The 19,825-nt window shown below is 50.0% G+C and overlaps 1 protein-coding gene across 1 annotated transcript; it reads left to right on the forward strand.

Moving 5' to 3' along the window:
• The first annotated feature begins 8,462 nt into the window (after window positions 1-8,462).
• LOC142027663 (electroneutral sodium bicarbonate exchanger 1-like) lies at window positions 8,463-19,825 on the forward strand. The gene is made up of 20 exons (XM_075021955.1): window positions 8,463-8,595; window positions 9,051-9,186; window positions 9,402-9,562; window positions 10,497-10,682; window positions 10,791-10,879; window positions 11,012-11,169; window positions 11,548-11,635; window positions 12,141-12,287; window positions 12,445-12,536; window positions 12,870-13,044; window positions 13,181-13,314; window positions 13,857-14,102; window positions 14,207-14,312; window positions 15,247-15,408; window positions 16,135-16,248; window positions 16,587-16,748; window positions 17,367-17,618; window positions 18,424-18,492; window positions 19,035-19,208; window positions 19,308-19,825. Exons 1-20 carry the CDS (start codon window positions 8,478-8,480, stop codon window positions 19,491-19,493), a joined length of 2,955 nt encoding a protein of 984 aa, XP_074878056.1. The 5' UTR covers window positions 8,463-8,477; the 3' UTR covers window positions 19,494-19,825.

Raw genomic sequence — 19,825 nt, forward strand, 5'->3', positions numbered from 1 at the left:
TGCTAAGTATTTTCTCTGTGCAATGGGAATGATGTTTTGTTGTTGTTTAAACTCTTACAAGGAACGTAGCTCTGTTGCTTTTTGGCTGGGGTGGGACTAACTCTCTGTTTGTTTCACAGCGGTCTGGATCTCGACACCACTGAAAGTGCTGTCAAGGAGTTAGAGGTAGGAGATGAAGCAGGTCCACAGGAGCTTAGCTGAATGTTAGGCTGAGCAAATCTTTTGTTTGTTATGGGACGGAGGACGTTTTGTCAAATGCAGCATTTCAAGTGCGAGTAATGGGGAACTTCTCTAGAGAGTACGAGGGTGAAAAAAATGACGTAAATGAAAAGTGTCATCAACAGGCAGCATTAGCGCGAGTAATGCTTTTATCAGAAATACTTCAAAGAAGCTACTGCCTGTTGAAATTGGACAAATGAAAACTCCTATTTGTGGAGCTCGTTGCACTCCGTGCCTTGCTGGTTCCTGTTCAGATTCGTTCTGCAGTAGCACTTTCCCGTGGTTTCGCTCTCAGCCCCAGACCTGACCACTGCTTTGAACTTCTCAGGCTTGACTAGCTGTCAGACCCTCCTAGTTTTTCAGGAGCTGTGGCAGTACTGGTGAGCTAGCTTGATAGCAGCTAATCTAATGCTCAATTGCATGTGCTTTCCTCATAGCTGTGGGAGCCAGGGGACGTTCTTTTAATGACGCCATTACTTTGTGGCCAAGCTCGGTGACAGCTGATGAGTTCTGTTGTTGTCATCTTCTTCCTGAGACAGAAGAAAGCCCCTGCCATTCCCGAGGAAATGAGACCAATATACTGCCTGCTTAAAAATGCTCCTGTTAGTTAAGTTTAAACAAATCTTCAGAGTACAGTAGTAGCATTGTAAATAGTATTGAAGAAAGTGTGCTGATCTTAACTGATACAGAAAATTATTGGTTCTTTTTTTTTTTTCTTTTTCACTTTTGAAAATACTGAAAGGTATTCCTAGAAAAAGTTTCCCCTTTATAAAGCAGGAGTTTGTTGGAGCTGAATTACAGTTCCTTTGTAACTGAATTGGGTCAATATTCCGAAAAAGGGGAATATGTTTATTTTTGAAACAGGTCAATAGTGCATGTGTTGTGCTGGCAAGGAGGAGGCTTCTTAAATGTAGAACTTCTTAAATTTAAAAGCACACCTCCACTCTCCATAGTAATGCTTCCATGTTAATTCAGGGTTAAGATATTCATTCACTTCAGTTTCTGTGAATCTGTTAGGGCAGCATGCTCTGAGGTGATGGGAGGGAGCAGGGGGAAGAAGGGGAAGAGGAAAAGCAAAATATCTGGAACCTGCTCTTCCATGACTCCTGCAAACTGCAATGTTATTTTTTTCCCAAGCCTGAAAACTGTACTTGACAGTGGAATTGTGGCTATCTTGTTAATATTCTTCCTTCCTTTCTTATTTTGGCCTCTCCAGGAAGCAATTTGAGTAATCCTCGGAAATCTTGATGATTTACATCCATTTTCTACAGACCACTTCACTATCTTTCTGTGTACCCTTTCTTTCCTACTTGTAAAAGAAAAGATCCAATGACTTGTATCTGTTGGGCATTGCTTAATTTGACATTCCTGCCTAGTAGTGCGCAGATCTTTAGCTGGAGTACGAGTCCTTTGAGCTTTGCAGTTTTACACTAGCTGAAGATCCTCCTCAGTTGTTGCCTTCACCAGAGAACTGATGTACGTAAAAAGAATGTTTTGCAGTGTTTTCAGATGGCCACCCCTGCGTTCCAAATCTGATTTAGCCAGAGAAAACAAACGTGTATATGTAAAGTCCCAGGAAGCCCACGTAATGCGATTGCAAGGAAAGCTAGTGCGTTGTTTCAAAAGGTTAATAAAACGTAAAGCGCTCCTTACAGGCGCAGCAGTGTTGGCCCACTAGTAGAGAAGACCGCAGTAGTTTTCTTGTAAGGTACATTAGGATTAAACATTGTAGTTGCTGTAGTGTAAAGGGTTAAGAAGAAGTTACTCTCCTGAGGCTGTTGTTGCAGAGAAAAGTAAGTTAGTTGAAGGAGAAGCCTTTTCAGTCCTAAGGTGTGTCAGTTTGTGAATCGGATCAGGCCCTTTGGCATCATCACCTCCCGTGATTCCGAGTGCCCAGGAGTAATGAACACCCACGTGTTTCTGCCTCCAAGGCATTCCCTTCCAGTCTCGGCAGACTGCGTTATTGCCACCCCTGGTCCTAGCAGGCAAGAACGAGATCATCCTCTTTCCCTGTCAGAAGCTGGTATGTATGAGAGCAACTTATTCCTCTTACTGCCAGGAAGAGAAAGTAGCCCAGAGCATTGTCAGAGAGGAGGCGCCCAAACAAACGAAGCCTCGTTGTTGGTTTGCTTCGCTAAAGCGCAGCCAGTTTTGCCTGCGTGCTTGAGGAGGGTTTGATTCCCGAGCTTGTATTTCTAGAACTGTGAAGTCCATCCACCTGCTCAGCCAGCACCGGGCCCTGCGGAGAACTGCAAGCTCAGAGGCCTGGCGTGATGAGTTGTCCTGCAATCTGTGTGTCGGGCTCCTCGCTGTAGCATACCTCTTAGTTAATCACCAGCTGTGGGAGTCCTTGAAGCCAAACTCAAACGAACAATTTCATCCCTTAAAGGAACTGATTGCGTCAGCGTTTCATCTAGGCAAATCTTGGGCTCCATCTCTGGTCCTCAGGATGTTAGTTTCTGCTAGCAAATGGAGTAAAAGTATTCATGTTACCTGTTTCTTCCTGAGATCAGAGGCACGTAAGGAGACTGCTGCCTGGCGTCACCCATTCTTGCACGCATGAGCTCCTAGGTGTGCGAACTGCACCCCCAGGAAGGAACGTCTGTAACTGTGGCGTTTGTCATGTCAATTATCTTTTGTCCTCCCATTTTGAACTGTGAAGTGAATGTAATGACGCTACTCCTGTGAATCCTAGTCCTTTTCAGTTTTTAAAAAAATTACTTTTTAGTTAGGAAAGCTGATGAGGTTTTATTCACAGGGTTGGGAGCGCCTGGCATGTTGTTTCTTGCGGGAAGATGTCAGGACTGAAGCCAGATACAGTTAAGGAAACACAATGCTATTAATGCAAGCAACTGATGGGAGAGTGTCACCTGGGTGAGTGTTTCTTGTAATGTGTTACTAGCGCTTTTTCACCAAGTTCATACGGACAGATTGTAGGTGCTCCCTTCTGCATATACATTCAGTGTGGTATGACTTTTGAAGCTTTACAAGAGGACTCCTGCTCCTTTGAAATGTTAGTGCTATGTTCTTAAGTCTTATTGTTGTTCTCAGATGTCAGTAAATGGGAGAGAGTATCGAAGATGAGATTCAAACATGAGAATGTCCACCTCGTGCCTTATCCCTACATTTGCACGATGTATCTAGAACTCGGCTCTATTTCAGCACGGCGTATCTTGTGGTAATTCACTATGGTTATGTTTGGATAATGTCTGGAAACATCTATGATCTATGTCTTGCTTTTCCCTTTCCCTTCCTCCACTGTGTCTTTGAATGAGAGGGAGCAAAACTGCGTGCGGTATGGCTGTACCATGGATTTGAAATAGAGCATAGCAATGTGTTCTCTTTTGTCCTGTATTGCTTTTTTTGAAAATGTCTGGAATTTCTCTTTGCCTTTTCACCCACTGCTGACTCTTCAGCTAGTATTTTTATGAAGCAATGCCCAGTGGCTCCCAGCCTTCATTCTTGAATGTCGGTAACTAGGCTGGAGCCAGCACATATATATATGGAACATGTGTTTTTCTTCCTTATGCTTGACTACATTTGTTGACGTTGAATTTCACGCTCTTTGTTTCTGTTTTCCTAAAGAAAGAATGCATTTGTTTTTCTAAATAATGATAGTAATAATGGTAATAATGTCTTTTGTATAATTAGCAAATGTTGTCACCTCCCTAGTGTCTCATTTTCCAGGTTTTCTATGAATTCCCTGAAGAGCCTCAGGCCCCAGCTGAGACCTCTGTGGGACTCTGCATTGAACCTCCTCTGTTGTGAAAACTGAGGTTTTTTTCTTATGTTTCCTGTTCTGATGATTGGTCCCTGGGAAAGGCTGCAGCTGGTCTGTCTTGTGAGCACTTAGTAGATATTCTGGTCTTCCTTATCAAATGGACAAGTAGTCCAAAGCAATTGTCCCCATCCCACTGGCTTGTGTTATTCACAGCCAGGAATTCTGAAAGAGCTGTATTTGCAGTTCTTCGGTTTCAAGATATCATATGCAAGTCCAGCATTGTTTCTAAGTCATTTATCTTGTTCTCAGGACGTGTGGTGCAATGCAAAAAAGTACTATAAAGTTGGTTAAAGAAAGTCCAGTCACCAAATATTCACCAGATTTTACAATACCTCTGTTACAGGTAAAGAAGTAAACAAGGGCAGTGATGAGCTTTTAAGTTGCGTGTGTGGTTCTCTTTTGTGTGTTGTTTTTTTTTTTTAAAAAAAAGTGATATTCCAAGTAGTCTGGAGAAGCAGAAGATATATCTAGGCAATGCTGTAGTTGTCCTGTTTCTGGGTGTCAGTCAGGCAGTGTAAGGTGGGAGTGAATTCTCACCTAGAACCATCCAAGTTGAGGGAAACCTTCCTGTCAATTCCAGCGGACTTTGAATGAAGTCCTGCCTGAGGACGTGAGAGCCGTGCTGGCTTCAGTTAAATGTGTTTTCGCCAAGTCTGAGCTGAGCTGTCAAATGGTTTCTTCGCTGTGAGAGTCTGTATGAGGTCAATAGTGCTGAATAATGAAGTAGTTTCCTAAGTGCTGCATGTGTCGAAAACAACCAAGTTAAGCTTCTTTGGAAAGTAGTTGTTTAGTGAGATCTCAGGGTGGGTTTGTTTTCAATACAGGTAAGTGTCTGAAGATGGAGTGAATTAGTGAAGGTGTCCTGTCCAAATTCCCCCCGAGGAAATCCCGCTCTCTCTGCTAGCATTACGTTCCTGCTAATGATGTTCCTAGGCCCTCCTCTAAAAATGGAGCCAATAGGATGTCCTGGGAAGCAGTAGTTCTTCTTTAAAACTGTTGAGCATAATTCTCTGGATGGCCTCTCAGTGCTTACCTTCTGTTTGAATAAGGCAGCTAATCTTTTATTCCTGAGTCATTTTTTGGTTTTGGTTGTATAAGCCTGGACAATGTTGCGAAACACAGATGTATATTAAGTCTGACTTTTGTTCTAAAATAGAAAAGTCAAAATCAAATTTTATCAATACCAAGTTTGCAATGTTTTGAAGGTCAAGAGAAGAAAAGAAGTGTCAGATAGTGCTGCAGTGGAAGAAATGGTGAAGAGGAGAAGAGTGGAAGTCGGAGCGGAGGCCTCATGCCCACAGTCGGGTGTGGGCAGGTCAGTTGACTACAAAATAGTCTTCTGGGGCACATATCGATGTTTTTGATGTCTCTTGCACCTTCCTCGTATTTCATTCCTGTGTAACCCTTTGGCCCATTTGTCGTCTTCCTTCTCTTCCCTAGGTGACAGAATCTAAGCAGCATTGCCCACGTTTGGGGAAAAGTTGTCCTGTGCTTTCAGGTTCCCATGCCGTTAACTAAAGCTCTTCCCCTCTCACTCCTTTGTGTTAACGTTACCTGCAGAATCACAGCGGGATGAGAACTGGGCGGCTCAACAAAGCGGTGCACTGGCTTGCACACCTGAGGCAGGGATGACAAGGGAGGAACTGGGAAGAGTTTTCTAGCTGCCTCCCAGCCTGCTCCTCTGAGTCGGCTGATGACTGCTGCCTCTCGGCTTGAGGCAGAGATCTCTGTCTGTGGCTTTCACAGAACCGTTGAGGTTTTCGGGACCTTTGATATCATCGAGTCCAAGCCCTCCTGCTCAAGCAGGGTCACCCAGAGCAGGTTGCCCAGGACGTGTCCCCTCAGGTTTTGAGTGGACTCCAAGGGTGGAGACACCACAACTTCTGTGGGCAACCGGTTGCAGTGCTCGACCACAGTTGCAGTCAGAAAGTTTTTCTTGTGTTCAGCTTTAATTTCATGTTTTGCAGTTTGTGCCCTTTGCCTCTTGTCCTGCCAGAAGGCGCTGCTGAGAAGAGCCCGGTTCCCTCTTCTTCATTCCCTCCCATCAGATGTACATGGATAAGAGCTCCCTGAGCCTTCTCCAGGCTGAAGGGTCCCAGCTCTCCCAGCCTCTCCGCATATGAAAAGTGCTCCAGTCCCTTCGTCACCTTTGTGGCCCTTTGCTGGGCTCGCCCCAGTGAGTCCCAGTCTTGTCCTGGGGAGCCCAGTCTGGACAGAGCACACAGACTGGCCCCAGCAGCCCTGAGCAGAGGGGAAATGATCCCCCCAGGCCTTGCTTTCTCATTCAGTGCTGTCTGTAGGTACATGCATAAATTTGCATGTCTGAGCAGCCTCTCAGGCTGTTGTTGCTGGAAGGGTCTTTCATTCCGTCTAGCTGGCGCTCTAGGCTTTCACCTGTCTCCTGCCTTGCTGCTCTTTCTTCTTGAGCTCTTGGGGTATTTCTCACGGAATGTTAAGTGGTTAAAACGTAACACAAGACATGGTTATTCAAATGCATTTGTCTCTTGTTTCTCTGTGCAGCCTGATGAATATGATGGCACTAAATGACTCATTGTTATTCCTTGTATTGCAGATAACTAATTCTTGTTCCTCAGATGCAGCTGTCCTAGGCGGGTAGTATGTTTCACCGGAACTGTTGACCCAGGTGGAAAAAACAGTCTTCTCGGTTCTAGCTAGCAGCCAGGATAAACTACTGTGTAGCAGGGTTTTTTTCTGAATCTACCCATTGATCCAATAAGATATTCTTTTTCCCTACCGTATTTGTGCCTCCTGTTATCCTCAGGATGCTAGAGCTTCAGCTCTACTGTTAGAAAGAAAAAGAGAGAAAACATGATGCTGCTAGTGGGCTTTGCTTCTCAGGAGGGTGAACGAGCCTGTGAAGGGTTTTCCTTCTGCACACTTTTGAGCCTGACACCTCTCATGCAGGAAGTTTCTCTGTTCTGGAGAGTTTTTGCTCCAAGCAGAGCTGGCTTCTCCCCAGGCACTAAGTTTTCCAAGCGGGAAGGCTCTAGGGGTGCATGGCTTTAAGTAGCTGCCTGGATCCGCATCATAGCTTGTGATTTCACAATGGTCCCTATTGTGTCTCTGGAGTTGGTGCACACTGGGTGCCACTTAGCTCCTCCCGTGAGGGCTACTCCATCAGTCCCTGGGGAATCGGGCCCCCTGACTGACCTGGAGGTTCAGTTGTCCCCGAAACCCAGTGACTGACGTGAGGATGAACCCAAACGGGGGTTACAAAATGACACTTCTGGAAGAGTTACAGGTAGCACGGCCGGGGCTCAAAAGTGCAGTTTTGTGGGTTGGGGTTGTTTTTTTTCCAGTTTGGAAATCACTTTTTTAGACAGGAACCTCAAGAACAAAGCAGGAGGTGGGTTTTTTTGGTCTGAAACACTCATCCCTCTCCTGCTGTATTAAAGACGTCCAGACTCTCGTGGTATACAGTAGAGGTGATGTTATGGGCTGTTTTATTTGCGTATGGGAAGGAAAACCTCCTACAAGTCCGTGGTTTTAGGGCTGTGCCTGAAGGAGGAGGAGGCGGCACGTAGAGGCGTGATGGCTCGTGGACTCGCGTGGACGCAGGGGTGGGTGATGGCTGGGAGGACGTAAGGGAGCTCTCCACCCCCAGCCCCAACTTTTCCCTTCTTGTCGTTGCTAAACAGAGACATGATGAGGAGGCAGTGATTGACCAGGGAAGAAGGAGCAACACTGTCAGTGTTCACTATGAGGAGGAGGAGTTGGAAGGTGAGTCTCTGCTGAGATCCTGGTAGAGGAGCCACCAGCCCAGCGCGTTTTCCCATTGCACAAAGTCTCTCCTGTGTGCCTTGTCGGGTGTCACATCATGTGCAGCAAAACGTGCCGCGCTTCTCAATGAAGCAGCACAGTTATTGTCACGTTTTTTACTATTACGGCTTTTTAAACGGAGGGAAAAAGCCCCCCGGGAGGCCACGGTGTGAGTTGTAGCCACAGGGCTCGATAATTCACGGCTTTTTTTCTCGCAGAGGCTGCTCCTGGCTTGGAGAGGTCAGGAGAATCATTTCAGGGCTGCAGACGCAGGGCTGTGATTTTCTTTTTTTGTTCTGGAGTTCATTACGATGGGACTGATTTGATCGTCTCTTGTCGCCTCGTGCCATACAGAGATTTTGAAAATAATTAGCTTGTGTTGCTGCTTAATGAGCAAGTCTGAGTGTTGTCCAGCCGAAGCTGGAATTTGAGAAGAGGTCCAATACTTTGGGGGCACTTTTAGATGACCCAGAGCCAACACTTGTTGTTGCTGTGTTGTTGCAAAGCTCGAGTAAAATAGGCTTGGAAAAAAGGAGGTCCAGTGAAAATAACATTCAGGGAAGCTGGCGTTGCTCCTGGGATATATAACCGTGGCTTAGCAAGGCACCGGCCACCTCAACCATTGCCACAATGCCGAGAGTGCTGCAAAAACCGCTGCTTTTTCGCAGGCCACCGGACCCTGTACGTGGGCGCGCGGATGCCACTGGTTAGGCAGAGCCACCGGCATCACCGACGCCACAGCCAGAAGCATCGGGAAGGGGAACGGGAGAAGGACTCTGCCCCGATGGAGCAGGGCTACCACTGTAAGTCCCACCGCGGCATTCGCTAAACTCCTGGGGGCAACGTGGGCGCTGGGGCCTTCTGCAAGCAGGTCCCCGTGGCTAGTTTGAGTGAGTTGCTGTTCTTCCGAGGGAAAGTGGCCTTATTGAGCAACACCCTCTTTTTCCCAAGTTCTCTTTTTTTTGTTGTTTTTTTTTGTTTGTGTTTTTTTTAATGCAGTTAAATGCATAATGGATTTAGGCTCGTCTTCCTTAGAGGGATCCTGGCTTTAAAAATGGCAATGTGGGGAAGGAAAGCAGCCCATCCTCATGCAGAGGTGGACTAGATGCTTCTCCTTCTCCACGGCTCTGTGCAAGCCCAGACAGACGCAGAGGAGAGGGGCCAGCCCAGTGTTTATGGCTGCACTGGTGCTGATGGCCACTTTGCACGTGAGCGTGACGAGCTGTGTTCAGGCGCGGTAACGGGATGGGTCTTTGCCTTCTGCCCCCAGGCTCCCCGTCCCAGCGGGTGCAGTTCATTCTCAGGAGCAAGGAGGACGAGCAGCACCTCCCTCACCACTTGTTCTCCGAGCTGGATGAGATCTGTGTAAAAGAGGGCCGAGATGGCGAGTGGAAGGAAACGGCAAGGTAAATCCCTGCTGCTTGGCTGCGGTGGGAGAGGAGTCCCTGCACCGGCAGCGCCCGTGGGCTCTGCTTTCTCCTCTCCAGGATGCGAAGCTTTTGCAGCTGCAGGTGGCGGCACGAGGAGCCTTCTCCTCTTGCCACCCCGTGGCTCTGTCAAAGGGGTTGCAGAGCTGGGGCTGTTTTCTTGCAATGGGGCTGATCGCACCCGATGTCCGCAGGTGGCTGAAGTTTGAGGAGGACGTGGAAGATGGCGGCGAGCGCTGGAGCAAGCCCTACGTTGGCACGCTGTCCTTGCACAGCCTCTCCGAGCTGAGGAGCTGCGTCAGCAACGGGTCGGTGCTGCTGGACATTTGTGCCAACAGCATCGAAGAGATTGCAGGTACCATGGGCACTGCATCCCTCCGGGAACGGCCGAGCTCAGCTCGCCACAGTGCTCTTCACTCCCAAATCAAACCCTGCCCCAATGGCACGTCCTTTTCCAGAAGTGCCACTGTGTTTTTCTCATGAGCTGTTTTTGGATGTAGACTGGGCATGCAACAGTCACACCGTTTTTTTATTCCAATGCGGGGTCCTTTTGAAAGCAGTTTGTGGGGTTGGAGAAGCCACTAGAGAATATTCTGCAGCCAAAAAGGAGCGTGTGTCAGGGCTTAGCAGGCTGCTCTTAGAAATACAGAGTCTGCGTAAGAGCTGAACCTCCTTAAAGGAACTATTTCTTACAAGCTGTTTCCTCGCATTCTTTTTTTTGCTTTTGCCTTAAGATCCAGCATGTAAGAGTTTTAAGGCAGAGTTTATCTGGCGATGACCAAGCAGTGTATTTCTGTGGGGAAGATACTTGAAGTTAATTGCAAAAGCCGCTTTGGAGAAGTTATCTTTGACTGGCGGCAGGTCTCCATTCAGCCCTTTCAAGGGCTGGAGAAGTCGGAGCCGTTCTTAGCACGTTTCTCCCTGGGCTCGGCAAATTGCACTCCATCAGCACGGGAAGCTCTGGGAACGTCTGTGCTATAGATCGCTTATAATTTGGGTGAACGTGTAGAGTCAGAAAGGCCAGGTCGGGCAAGAAAATTGCGTCATTTAGAATGGGAAATATTTATCTTAGCGGAATGATGAATAAGCACTTGGATGCCATGTTTCTTAGCAGAAGAAAATTCTCGTTTTGGCTGCAAAGGCTGAACATTATTAAAAGGCCTTGCTATGCAAGGCTGAGCCGGCATTAGGGTGCAGCCTGTGTGGCACAGCCTTCCCTGGGGGCTTTGGGGGTCGGGACTTGTTGGGGTTTCTGCTCTGATGGCTTTGTTTCCCTTTGCCATCCTCAGATACGATCCTGGCCCAGCAAGAACAGTCCACGGAGTTTGACGAGCACGTGCGGGCGCAAGTTCGAGAAGTCCTTTTGAGGAAGCACCACCATCAGAACGAGAAGACAACCAACCTTCTGCCCGCTGTCTGCTCGTTTGCTGATGTGAGCAAGAGGCAGTCAGACCTGCACCTCCTCTACAAGCCAGGTGAGGCTTTCTGCAGGGCTGTGGCCCCATTAGACTTGTCCGGGCAAAGGAGAAGCGTCCCAGTTGCTCCTCGTCCATCTTTCTGAGTGTCTTTCTTTTTCCTACCAGCCCAAACAATCACCTCTTGTCCTTCTCCCACCGCTGCAGAAGCTAAAGATGGGGTGAACCCTGAGAGCAGAGCAATGGATTTAAGCAAGGTGAGACACTCGTAGCTTTCTCACGCCTTTAGGGCCAGATTTGCTCTTGCAAACTTGGCTGGAGAGTGTGCTGCAGAGCGCTGTGGGCTTTGCTTTTGGGGTAATTGCCTGAAAATCGCTTGTCGTGCCCAGGCGGAGCTGCACTTCATGAAGAAAATTCCCACCGGGGCTGAAGCATCCAACGTGCTCGTAGGAGAGCTGGATTTCCTTCACCAGCCCATCGTGGCATTTGTCCGCCTGAGCCCGGCTGTCCTTCTCTCGGGCATGACGGAAGTTCCCATCCCAACAAGGTGCGAATGAGAAGCGCAAATTTTTTCCGTAAAAAAGACACCCAACCAAAGATCGAGTTGCAGGCATCAGTTTGGTGTCCCAAGGGAACAAGGCGAGTGGGAGGGGGAGCAAGCACGTTTCCCCCACCCGCATCTCCTCGCCTTCATTTCTCCATTCCCTGCTGTAGCTTTTAAACCCATCGGCCAATTGTAATGAAAGTTGGCCCCCAAATGAAATTTGCCGTCGGTTTTGAAGAATTTCAAATTCATCGTGGTGTCGCTGAGCCTACGTGTCCCGTCTTGAGCCACGCTCCGGGCTGGGAGCTGCCAGGGCTTTCCCTGGGTGCTCTTGGAGCAAGGACACCTTCTTCTCTCTCTCATTTTGTTTTTCTTGCCCAGGTTCCTGTTTGTTTTGCTTGGACCAGAAGGAAAAGCCCATCAGTACCATGAGATCGGCAGGTCCATGGCCACTATCATGACAGATGAGGTGCGACAAGATGAGATAGCTCCGGGTCATTTTTGCCTTTCTTCAGCTCTCCCTGTCTCTGAAGTAGTGAGGAAGAGGATTTGCTGTCCCAGCTGCCCGCAGCTCTCCAAATAGCCCAGCCCTCTTTCTCACCCCAAAGCGAACACGCAGATTTGCATCACCCCACATCCTGGAGGCTGAAATCCCACCCGGGGTGCATCCTGCACCTCATCCTTCTTGCCGGGGTCCCCAGCACGCTGTCCCCAGTGGTGGCATTGCCAGGGCCAGTCAAACTTCTCTTACTCTTTAAGCAGAAGGGTATGGTGTGCCATGGGGGACGGGGGCCTCGTGGGGGAGATGATTACAAATGCCCTGACGCACAGATTTTTCCTTTTGGGGGAGTATTTCCTGCCCTTTCCAGCAGGAAATTTTGGGGAAAAAGCCTTGCGTTTAGCCAAGAGCTTATTGCACTGGTTAGGACCTCCGAGCTGGGTTGTCCTCTCACCAGGTTGTCTTCCATTGGCAGGTTTTCCGTGACGTTGCCTATAAAGCCAAGAACGGGGCTGACCTCGTGGCTGGCATCGACGAGTTTCTGGATCAGGTCACGGTCTTGCCGCCAGGAGAGTGGGATCCATCGATCCGAATCGAGCCCCCGAAAAACGTCCCTTCGCAGGTGGGAGGCGCGAGGGGGACGGGCGGGACGGCTGGGGATGCTGTTCAGGGGCCCAAATTCACAAGGTCCCACTCTGACACAGTCACAGAGCCAGACCAGAAGCAAAACAAGCCAGCGGTTACAAGTCCATAGCTTTATCTTACTTCCATTTTAACAGGAAAAAAGGAAGATGCCAGGAGCTCTTGACGACAGTGCTTCTCACAGCACGCTGGAGAAACACAGTGGCCCTGAACTGCAGCGGACGGGAAGGTGGGAGCTTTAATAGTTTGGGTTTTTTTTCTGTTTGCTTCTCAAATCTGAGCATGCACCCTCCCTTCTAGCAGGTCTTTGGGGTTAGCTGGTTCAACGAAGGGGCTCCGCATTGCCAGCTTGGTCCCCTGGGCTGGGCAGGGGGGAGATCTGGGCAGCTGGGCTCAGCCCCAGCCATCACCATTGCACGCAGGTTTCCTTGATTTGGGAGGAAGGAGAGTGCTTCTTTTTAGCCACGAAAGTGACTCCGTGCTTCTGATTGCCCTTCTGCAGCAAAGCAAAGTCACCGTGTTCCTCCAAGAGAACAGACTCTCTTCTTTTTCCTTCCTGCAGGCTCTTTGGAGGTTTGACCCTGGACGTGAAGCGGAAAGCCCCGTGGTTCTGGAGCGACTTCCGGGATGGTCTGAGCCTGCAGTGCCTGGCGTCCTTCCTCTTCCTCTACTGTGCCTGCATGTCCCCTGTCATCACCTTTGGGGGACTGCTGGGGGAGGCGACCAATGGCCAGATAGTGAGCACCTCTCTCTGTTGGGGGGCATGGGGGAGGATAAAAGTCAGGCCAAAGTCCTCGCTGCAGTGAATCGGCTTTGGTTTTTGTTTCTCCCTAACGATTTATTTACTCACGGCTGCCTCTCTTCCCCGGACAGAGTGCCATGGAGTCGCTGCTGGGCGCGTCCATGGCCGGCGTGGTGTATTGCCTCTTTGCCGGCCAACCTCTCACCATCCTCGGCAGCACCGGACCCGTCCTCGTGTTTGAGAAGATCCTCTACAAATTCTGCAAGTAAGGCTGGCTGCCGCAGCTGGGTGCTGCGAGAGCCTTCAGAAGGGGGCAGTGATGGAGAAAAGATGCTTTGCTTTGCTTTTCTGTTTCTTAGGGGTAGTTGCTAGATTTTAGTGACAGTCCTTTTGTTGCTATGGCTTTGATGGGAGACAAACCACCCTTATTGCCATAAGGTTTATCATTAAGCCCCAGCTTGCTGGCAGCAGGTGACTGGGTGCAAACCCAGCTGGTTTCAGTGTCAGGGCATCAGGGTGATGTGGGAGAACACCACCTGGCCCAAGAGGGACCTGACCTCAAGCAGCCTCCAAGGTGTTAACACAAGATCCTTGTTCAACAGTGGTAACTAAATAATTGGCCTCTCCTCCTGTGGGTCTACACCCTGCACCACAGCCCCGAGGCTCTCTGTAGTAGTACATGGAAACTGCATTTCCCATCCGCAGCCTTGACACGCTCCAGAATTGCTCCCTGTTTTCCCCGAAGGCAGGCATGTCTCAGGGCCTCTTGCTGGCCTTTGCAGCCTTTGTTTCATTTTGCTTTCCCAGGGAGTACACGCTCTCCTATCTGTCTCTGCGGGCGTGCATTGGGCTGTGGACCGCCTTCTTGTGCATAGTGCTGGTGGCCACCGATGCCAGCTGTTTGGTGTGCTACGTCACCCGCTTCACGGAAGAAGCCTTTGCCTCCCTCATCTGCATCATCTTCATCTACGAGGCTCTGGAGAAGCTGAGTCACCTGCGAGACACCTACCCTGTGCACATGCACAGCAAGCTGGACTTCCTCACCAGCTACTAGTGGGTTTTTTTCCCCCTGAGAAAGCTGCTGCCCCTTGGCAGGATCTGCGGGCTGCACCTCCATCGCCTTTCCCTTACCCCTGTCTTGGCTTCTCTCCTCCCAGCTGTAAGTGTGAGGCACCGACCCATCCCAGCAACGAAACGCTGCGTTTCTGGGCGAGCAACGGGATCAACGTGTCTGGCATCGCCTGGGAAAACCTCACGGTGACCGTAAGTGCCCCGAGCCACTGCTTCCTCGCGCCGCGGCCACGGGGTCCAGGGGCATTTGCATGGTGCAAAAGTCAGAGCCCTTCAGGGAATGATGGGCTTCAAACTGTGCTAGTGCTGCTCGGAAAAGTCCTTGCTTAAATCTAGCGTGTGGTTTGTTAAAACCGCTTGGTCCTCGGGAGGAGAGTCCACCTTGTCCCAGTCTACCTGGTCCCCAGCGTTGTGGGTAGGTAGCAAGTGTCCCCCTCAAGCCTGTTGCCGGACAGTATTTCTGACTGGGAGGAAGGTTAAGTAGTGGGTGGTTTGATTATTGTAGAAGTTGTAGGTAGGACTTAAGTTCATGCTTGAAAGGTAGTAATTGGCCTCCTTAATGGGTTCCTAGTAACTCTGGGCCTTGCTTTCTCGTTCAGTGCTGTCTGTAGGTACATGCATAAATTTGCATGTCTGAGCAGCCTCTCAGGCTGTTGTTGCTGGAAGCAGAGCCCGGGCCTAGGGCGGCAGGCTCTTATGGTGGCCTTCATCCCCTCTTGGCCAGGTTCTGCGAGCCCTCCCCTGGGAAGGGACGATTTGTCTCTTCTCCTCCTTTCCTACCATGGTTGTCTTTAGCCCTCCTTCCCTCTTCCCTCTCTCTCTCTCCCCAAGAGTTTCCAGTGTTTCCTTCCCCTCTGGTGTCTTCTTTAGCCACGATTGCTCGAATGGCAGGCAGAGGATGTGCCGAGGGTGCGTGGTATGGTGTCCCCTCACATCTCGTTTCTCCGCTCTATAGTTCGATGTGTCACTTGTTCAGCTGCTGCTGCTCATTACATATAAATCTCCATTGGCAGGAGCAGTTAGAGGGTCGTGGATCTTGGACCAAGATCCTCAAAACCCCCTAGCTACGCGAGGTTTCCCTGCCGCACGTGCACTGCCTTTGTGTCCTGACGCTCTGTTTCTCCAGGAATGTCGGCATTTGCGTGGGGAGTTTCAAGGACCTGCCTGTGGACGCGACGGCCCCTACACGCCTGATGTGTTCCTCTGGTGCTGCATCCTCTTCTTCGCCACCTTTGCCCTGTCGAGCTTCTTGAAGAAGTTTAAAACCAGCCGCTACTTTCCAACCAGAGTAAGTAGAAGATGGTGGCCAGCGTCCATCTCCACACTCGTTTCCCAAAATGGCTTTCCTGGAGCACTAAGCAGTATTAGCCCCGCCATGGTCAAGCTGGGAAACGTTGGCCTTGCAGGCCAAGCTCTCCAAGAGCTTGGATGTCCCGCACTCATTTCCGTGAGTGCAAAATCATCGTAGCATTTCCCACCTGCCTCGCGATCTGCCCCAGATTGAAGATTTTTGGGGTTTGATTTTTTTTAAAATTTTTTTTGCCCCCCTCCTCAGGTAGTAGGAAGTCAGGTTTCCCAAAGTTTTGGGGGTTGGGGTTGTGGTTTTTTTTCCCTACCTTCTGCGCATTATGTGCTCGAGCGGAAAGTAGATTCGAATGAGGAGGTTCCTTTTGAGGACTAAAGGATGCCTCAGTGCCTTGTTGCCGTTGTAGCTGTGAGTGTAGCTGTAGTGGCAGACATCTCTTTTCTTATTTTTAATATTATTATTATTATTTTTAGGTTTTGACTTAAACCAACCCTTGTCCACCTAATTAAGCTTTTTTTATTATCTGACACCAGATCTCACGGGGACAAACACAGCAACAGTATCTAAGCAAGGGATCAGGCTGCATGTGCTCAGAGGGGTGGTGGGATTTGGTTAACCAGCCTGAATGTTGTGGATGTCCGCAACTCTTGCATCTCACGTTACGGCCCTGTTTGCCATGCCCCTTTCACCTCTGGTTTCTCGCCCCAGGTACGGTCCACGGTGAGCGACTTTGCTGTTTTCCTCACCATCGCCATCATGGTGCTCCTTGACTTTGTGGTTGGGATCCCATCGCCAAAGCTCCAGGTCCCCCACACGTTCAAGGTAATGGGGTGTTTTGGCACGTGGGGGTGCCACAAGGTGATGCCGGGGCAGGGCAGGGCTGAGTCTGGAGGAGATGCTGGTGGTGTGACCATCTCCTCTTCCACCTCCAAGTGCCTTGCTTCCTCCTGGCAACGAGAAGATGGCCCCAAAACTAGATACCTACAGGAGAAGTACCTAGAGGTGCTTGCAAAGAGGAGACTGGCACTGCTGAAGCCCACGGGAGAGGGGGACATGAAGCCAGGGCTGGGAGGTGCTCTGACACAGGGAGGGAGGGGAAAAGGAAAGCCAGTGGAGTGCCTGGGCTGGGAGACGATGCTGATGTGTGGGCTTTGTTGCAGCCTACCAGAGACGACCGCGGGTGGTTCATCAACCCCATAGGACCCAACCCTTGGTGGACGGTGTTGGCTGCGCTCGTCCCAGCTCTGCTCTGCACCATCTTGATATTCATGGACCAGCAGATCAGTGCCGTTATTGTGAACAGGAAGGAGCACAAGCTGAAGGTAAGGGCCTGCGAGAGATGACCCCGGCCCCAGCCCCTTCTGGGCTGCAGGTCTGGGGAGAAGCTCTTATTGCCGATGCTTTCTGAAGGCATTGGTTTGGGACAAGGTCAGGCTGCGTGGCAGGATGCTCTCCTGGATTAACGATGATGCAGGGAGCAAGTGACAGGGCAGTTCAGATGAGCAACCTTTTGGAGGAGCAAATTAATCTTGGAGCAATATGGAAGCGCGTTTTTGTTTTGAAACGGCAGCGGCAGCAGGTGCGGGGAATGCATTGTTTTGATGCGCTGCCAGGGATAACTCAGAGTCACACCTTCCTCGCAAGTGGTAGAATTTTCTTTGTGAGTGAAAAAAACGGTTTGGTGGTTTTGGGTTGTGGGTGGGGTTTTTTTGGAGAAGTATGTATCGCACAAGCTCCCCATATCCCTTGTGTCTGAACTCCTGCCAGATTTTCATGCCAGGTGCTTGTGCAAAGCCTGCGTACACCCTTACTTGTTTCCATTTCTTGTTTTAAATTCTGAAGAAGTTGACCTGTGCTCGAGCAGGGTTTGAGTCTGACTTGCGACGTTATCCTTGCTCTTGTGCTATGGGATGCTCTGTTTCTTGTTTTCCTGCCTGCAGAAAGGATGCGGGTACCACCTGGACCTTTTCGTGGTGGCCGTGATGCTGGGGGTGTGCTCTGTGATGGGGCTGCCCTGGTTTGTGGCTGCGACCGTCCTGTCCATCACCCACGTGAATAGCCTCAAAGTAGAGTCTGACTGCTCAGCTCCAGGAGAACAACCCAAGTTTCTGGGGATACGAGAGCAGAGAGTCACTGGCTTGCTGATCTTTGGGCTCATGGGCTGCTCCGTCTTCTTCACTTCCGTGTTAAAGGTGAGAGGAAAATGCAAACCACCCGACAACCGCGAGCTTGTTGGAGGTTACAGAAAAACAGTCCCCTCTCTGCAGGCCTGAGTAGTTAGTTGTGGAGCGGAGGAGGAGGGGGTGATCCCAACCCTTGGGGCTTGACCCACGGTGGGAACCAGCCTCGGTTAGGCTTTGCAGCCCTTCGGGCCCCCGTTTGGTGTGCTCGAGGCAAGCGAGCAACGCAACTGCTTGAATTTTCGGGTGTCTTTCAGGCCCGCCCATGTTTATGGGTTACAGCTGAGCATATTGAGACCAGCACGTCTGCTCTCTTTCAAACAGGCAGCCCTTTACGGGCTGCAATTTGCTCCCCAAATGCCCTGGAGCAGCTGTTCCCAGGAGCTAAACACACTGAGGTCATCCCCGTGGGCTTCCTTGCACGTTCCTCCCACAAAGTAATCTCGTCTCTAGGCTAAAAGGAGGCCTGTGGCCTTTGCCTGTTGCCCCAAGATTAGGCAGAAGTGTTTTTCTACCGCCACAGAATGCGGCATAGGGTAGCACGGGTGAAATCGCCTATTTTCCTCCAACCTTTCTGGAAAATAGGAGTATTCTGAGGAGAGGTAACTCCAAAGTTCAGCCTAAAGCAGAGCCTTAGCTCACTCGTGCGCACAAAATCTTTAATGGTTAAAACCTGACCCATCTGTAAGCCTGAATGGAAGCTGGAAGGCTTCAAGCAATTTTAGGCAGTGCCTGTGGAAGAGGGTGGTAATACTGAAAATGCAATATGGAGAAAGAAACGATTGCATTCTTTTTTTTTTTCTCTTTTCCCCCCCAGTTTATACCAATGCCTGTGCTCTATGGCGTCTTTCTCTACATGGGTGTGTCGTCGCTCAGAGGAATTCAGGTACGGACTCTTTTACAGCGTGCAGCATGTCGTTTCCCTGGTATTTTGTCTCCGTAGCAGCAGGGAAAAAAGCAGTGGCATGGGAAAAACTTCTTGCAGAGCAAGCAATGAAACTCTTTTGTGTAAGAAAAAGATTGGTGGAGGCACAGGAGGTATATAGGGCTGGGAGGACCAGGCAAGTTCAGCGCTCTCTGTTTCAGGGTTTAGGGCAGGTCAGTGTTTGGTTACGTTAAAGCGGGGGAATTCAGTGCAAAGGGAAGGCAGTTTCTGCCACTGGCGGAAATCCTCGCTGGGGGATTCAGTGGGCCGAGAAATGCTAATAATGGAATGGCACGGAATAGTTGCCGTTTGGTGGGCAGCTCTCAGGGGCAAGCCGGTTGATAGATGGAGCGAAGGGAAAATGGGTGCTGCTCCCAGGAGGAACGCGGTGGGATCCAGGATTTCTGACGGCAAGCGAGATGCTGCAAACCGCCTCCACGTCTCGAGAGGGCCAGAAACTTGCCGCAGTCCCAAGGCGGCAACCTTTCCCTTTTATTTTGCAGTTCTTTGATCGCTTGAAGCTGTTTTGGATGCCAGCGAAACACCAGCCGGATTTCATCTACCTGCGGCACGTGCCCTTGCAAAAGGTGCATTTGTTCACGGTGATCCAGCTGACCTGCCTCGTCCTGCTCTGGACCATCAAGGTGTCCCGTGCCGCCATCATCTTTCCCATGATGGTAAGAGCTGCCGCCGCTCAGCAGCGGGGTGTTTGCAGCGTTGGAGTGAGAGGTGGCATCGTCTCTGAGCTCACCGCATCTTCCCTCTTATTTGTGAAGGTTTTGGCTCTCGTCTTTGTCCGGAAAGCGATGGATTTCTGCTTCTCAAAGCGCGAGCTCAGCTTTCTGGATGACCTTATGCCAGAAAGGAAGAAGAAGTTGGACGATGCCAGAAATGAAGCCAGAGAAGAAGAAGAGGTAAGGCTTGCTGGGTCCTCGGGGCTGGACATCTCCGTCGGGCTGTGAGGTTGCCTGTTTCTCTTACAGCTTGTCTGGAAACGTTGGGGGAAGATCAGCACTCAATCGAAATAGATCCCAATAGCCTGGATCCCACGTTGTAACCTTTGTTTCCTCAAGTAGCAGTGAGCTGAACGCTTGAATACAGGTGTAATTTTTAAAACGAGTCGTTTTTCACAAAGGTCATTATCATTACGATGATTATTATTAGAAGGTGCTGCTGCTGCTGCTGGCAAGATTTGCTCATAATCGTGTTTTGAACACCCAATCCCCCTGCCCCAAAACCTTTGGAGTGAACGGTTTCTACCCTGCTGCACTAATACCTATAGCTGCCAAGGGGC

The sequence above is a fragment of the Buteo buteo genome, unplaced genomic scaffold, assembly GCF_964188355.1.
Source record: "Buteo buteo unplaced genomic scaffold, bButBut1.hap1.1 HAP1_SCAFFOLD_50, whole genome shotgun sequence".
In the NCBI taxonomy this organism is placed as follows: Eukaryota; Metazoa; Chordata; class Aves; order Accipitriformes; family Accipitridae; genus Buteo; species Buteo buteo.

Excerpts from the sequence above, each read along its gene's own strand:
- LOC142027663 (XM_075021955.1), top strand. The coding sequence starts at position 8,478 with ATGCCACTGGTTAGGCAGAGCCACCGGCATCACCGACGCCACAGCCAG. Across the intron at positions 11,170-11,547 it reads GAAGTTCCCATCCCAACAAG|GTTCCTGTTTGTTTTGCTTG; the intron begins GTGCGAATGAGA and ends TTTCTTGCCCAG. Across the intron at positions 18,493-19,034 it reads CGTCGCTCAGAGGAATTCAG|TTCTTTGATCGCTTGAAGCT; the intron begins GTACGGACTCTT and ends TTTATTTTGCAG.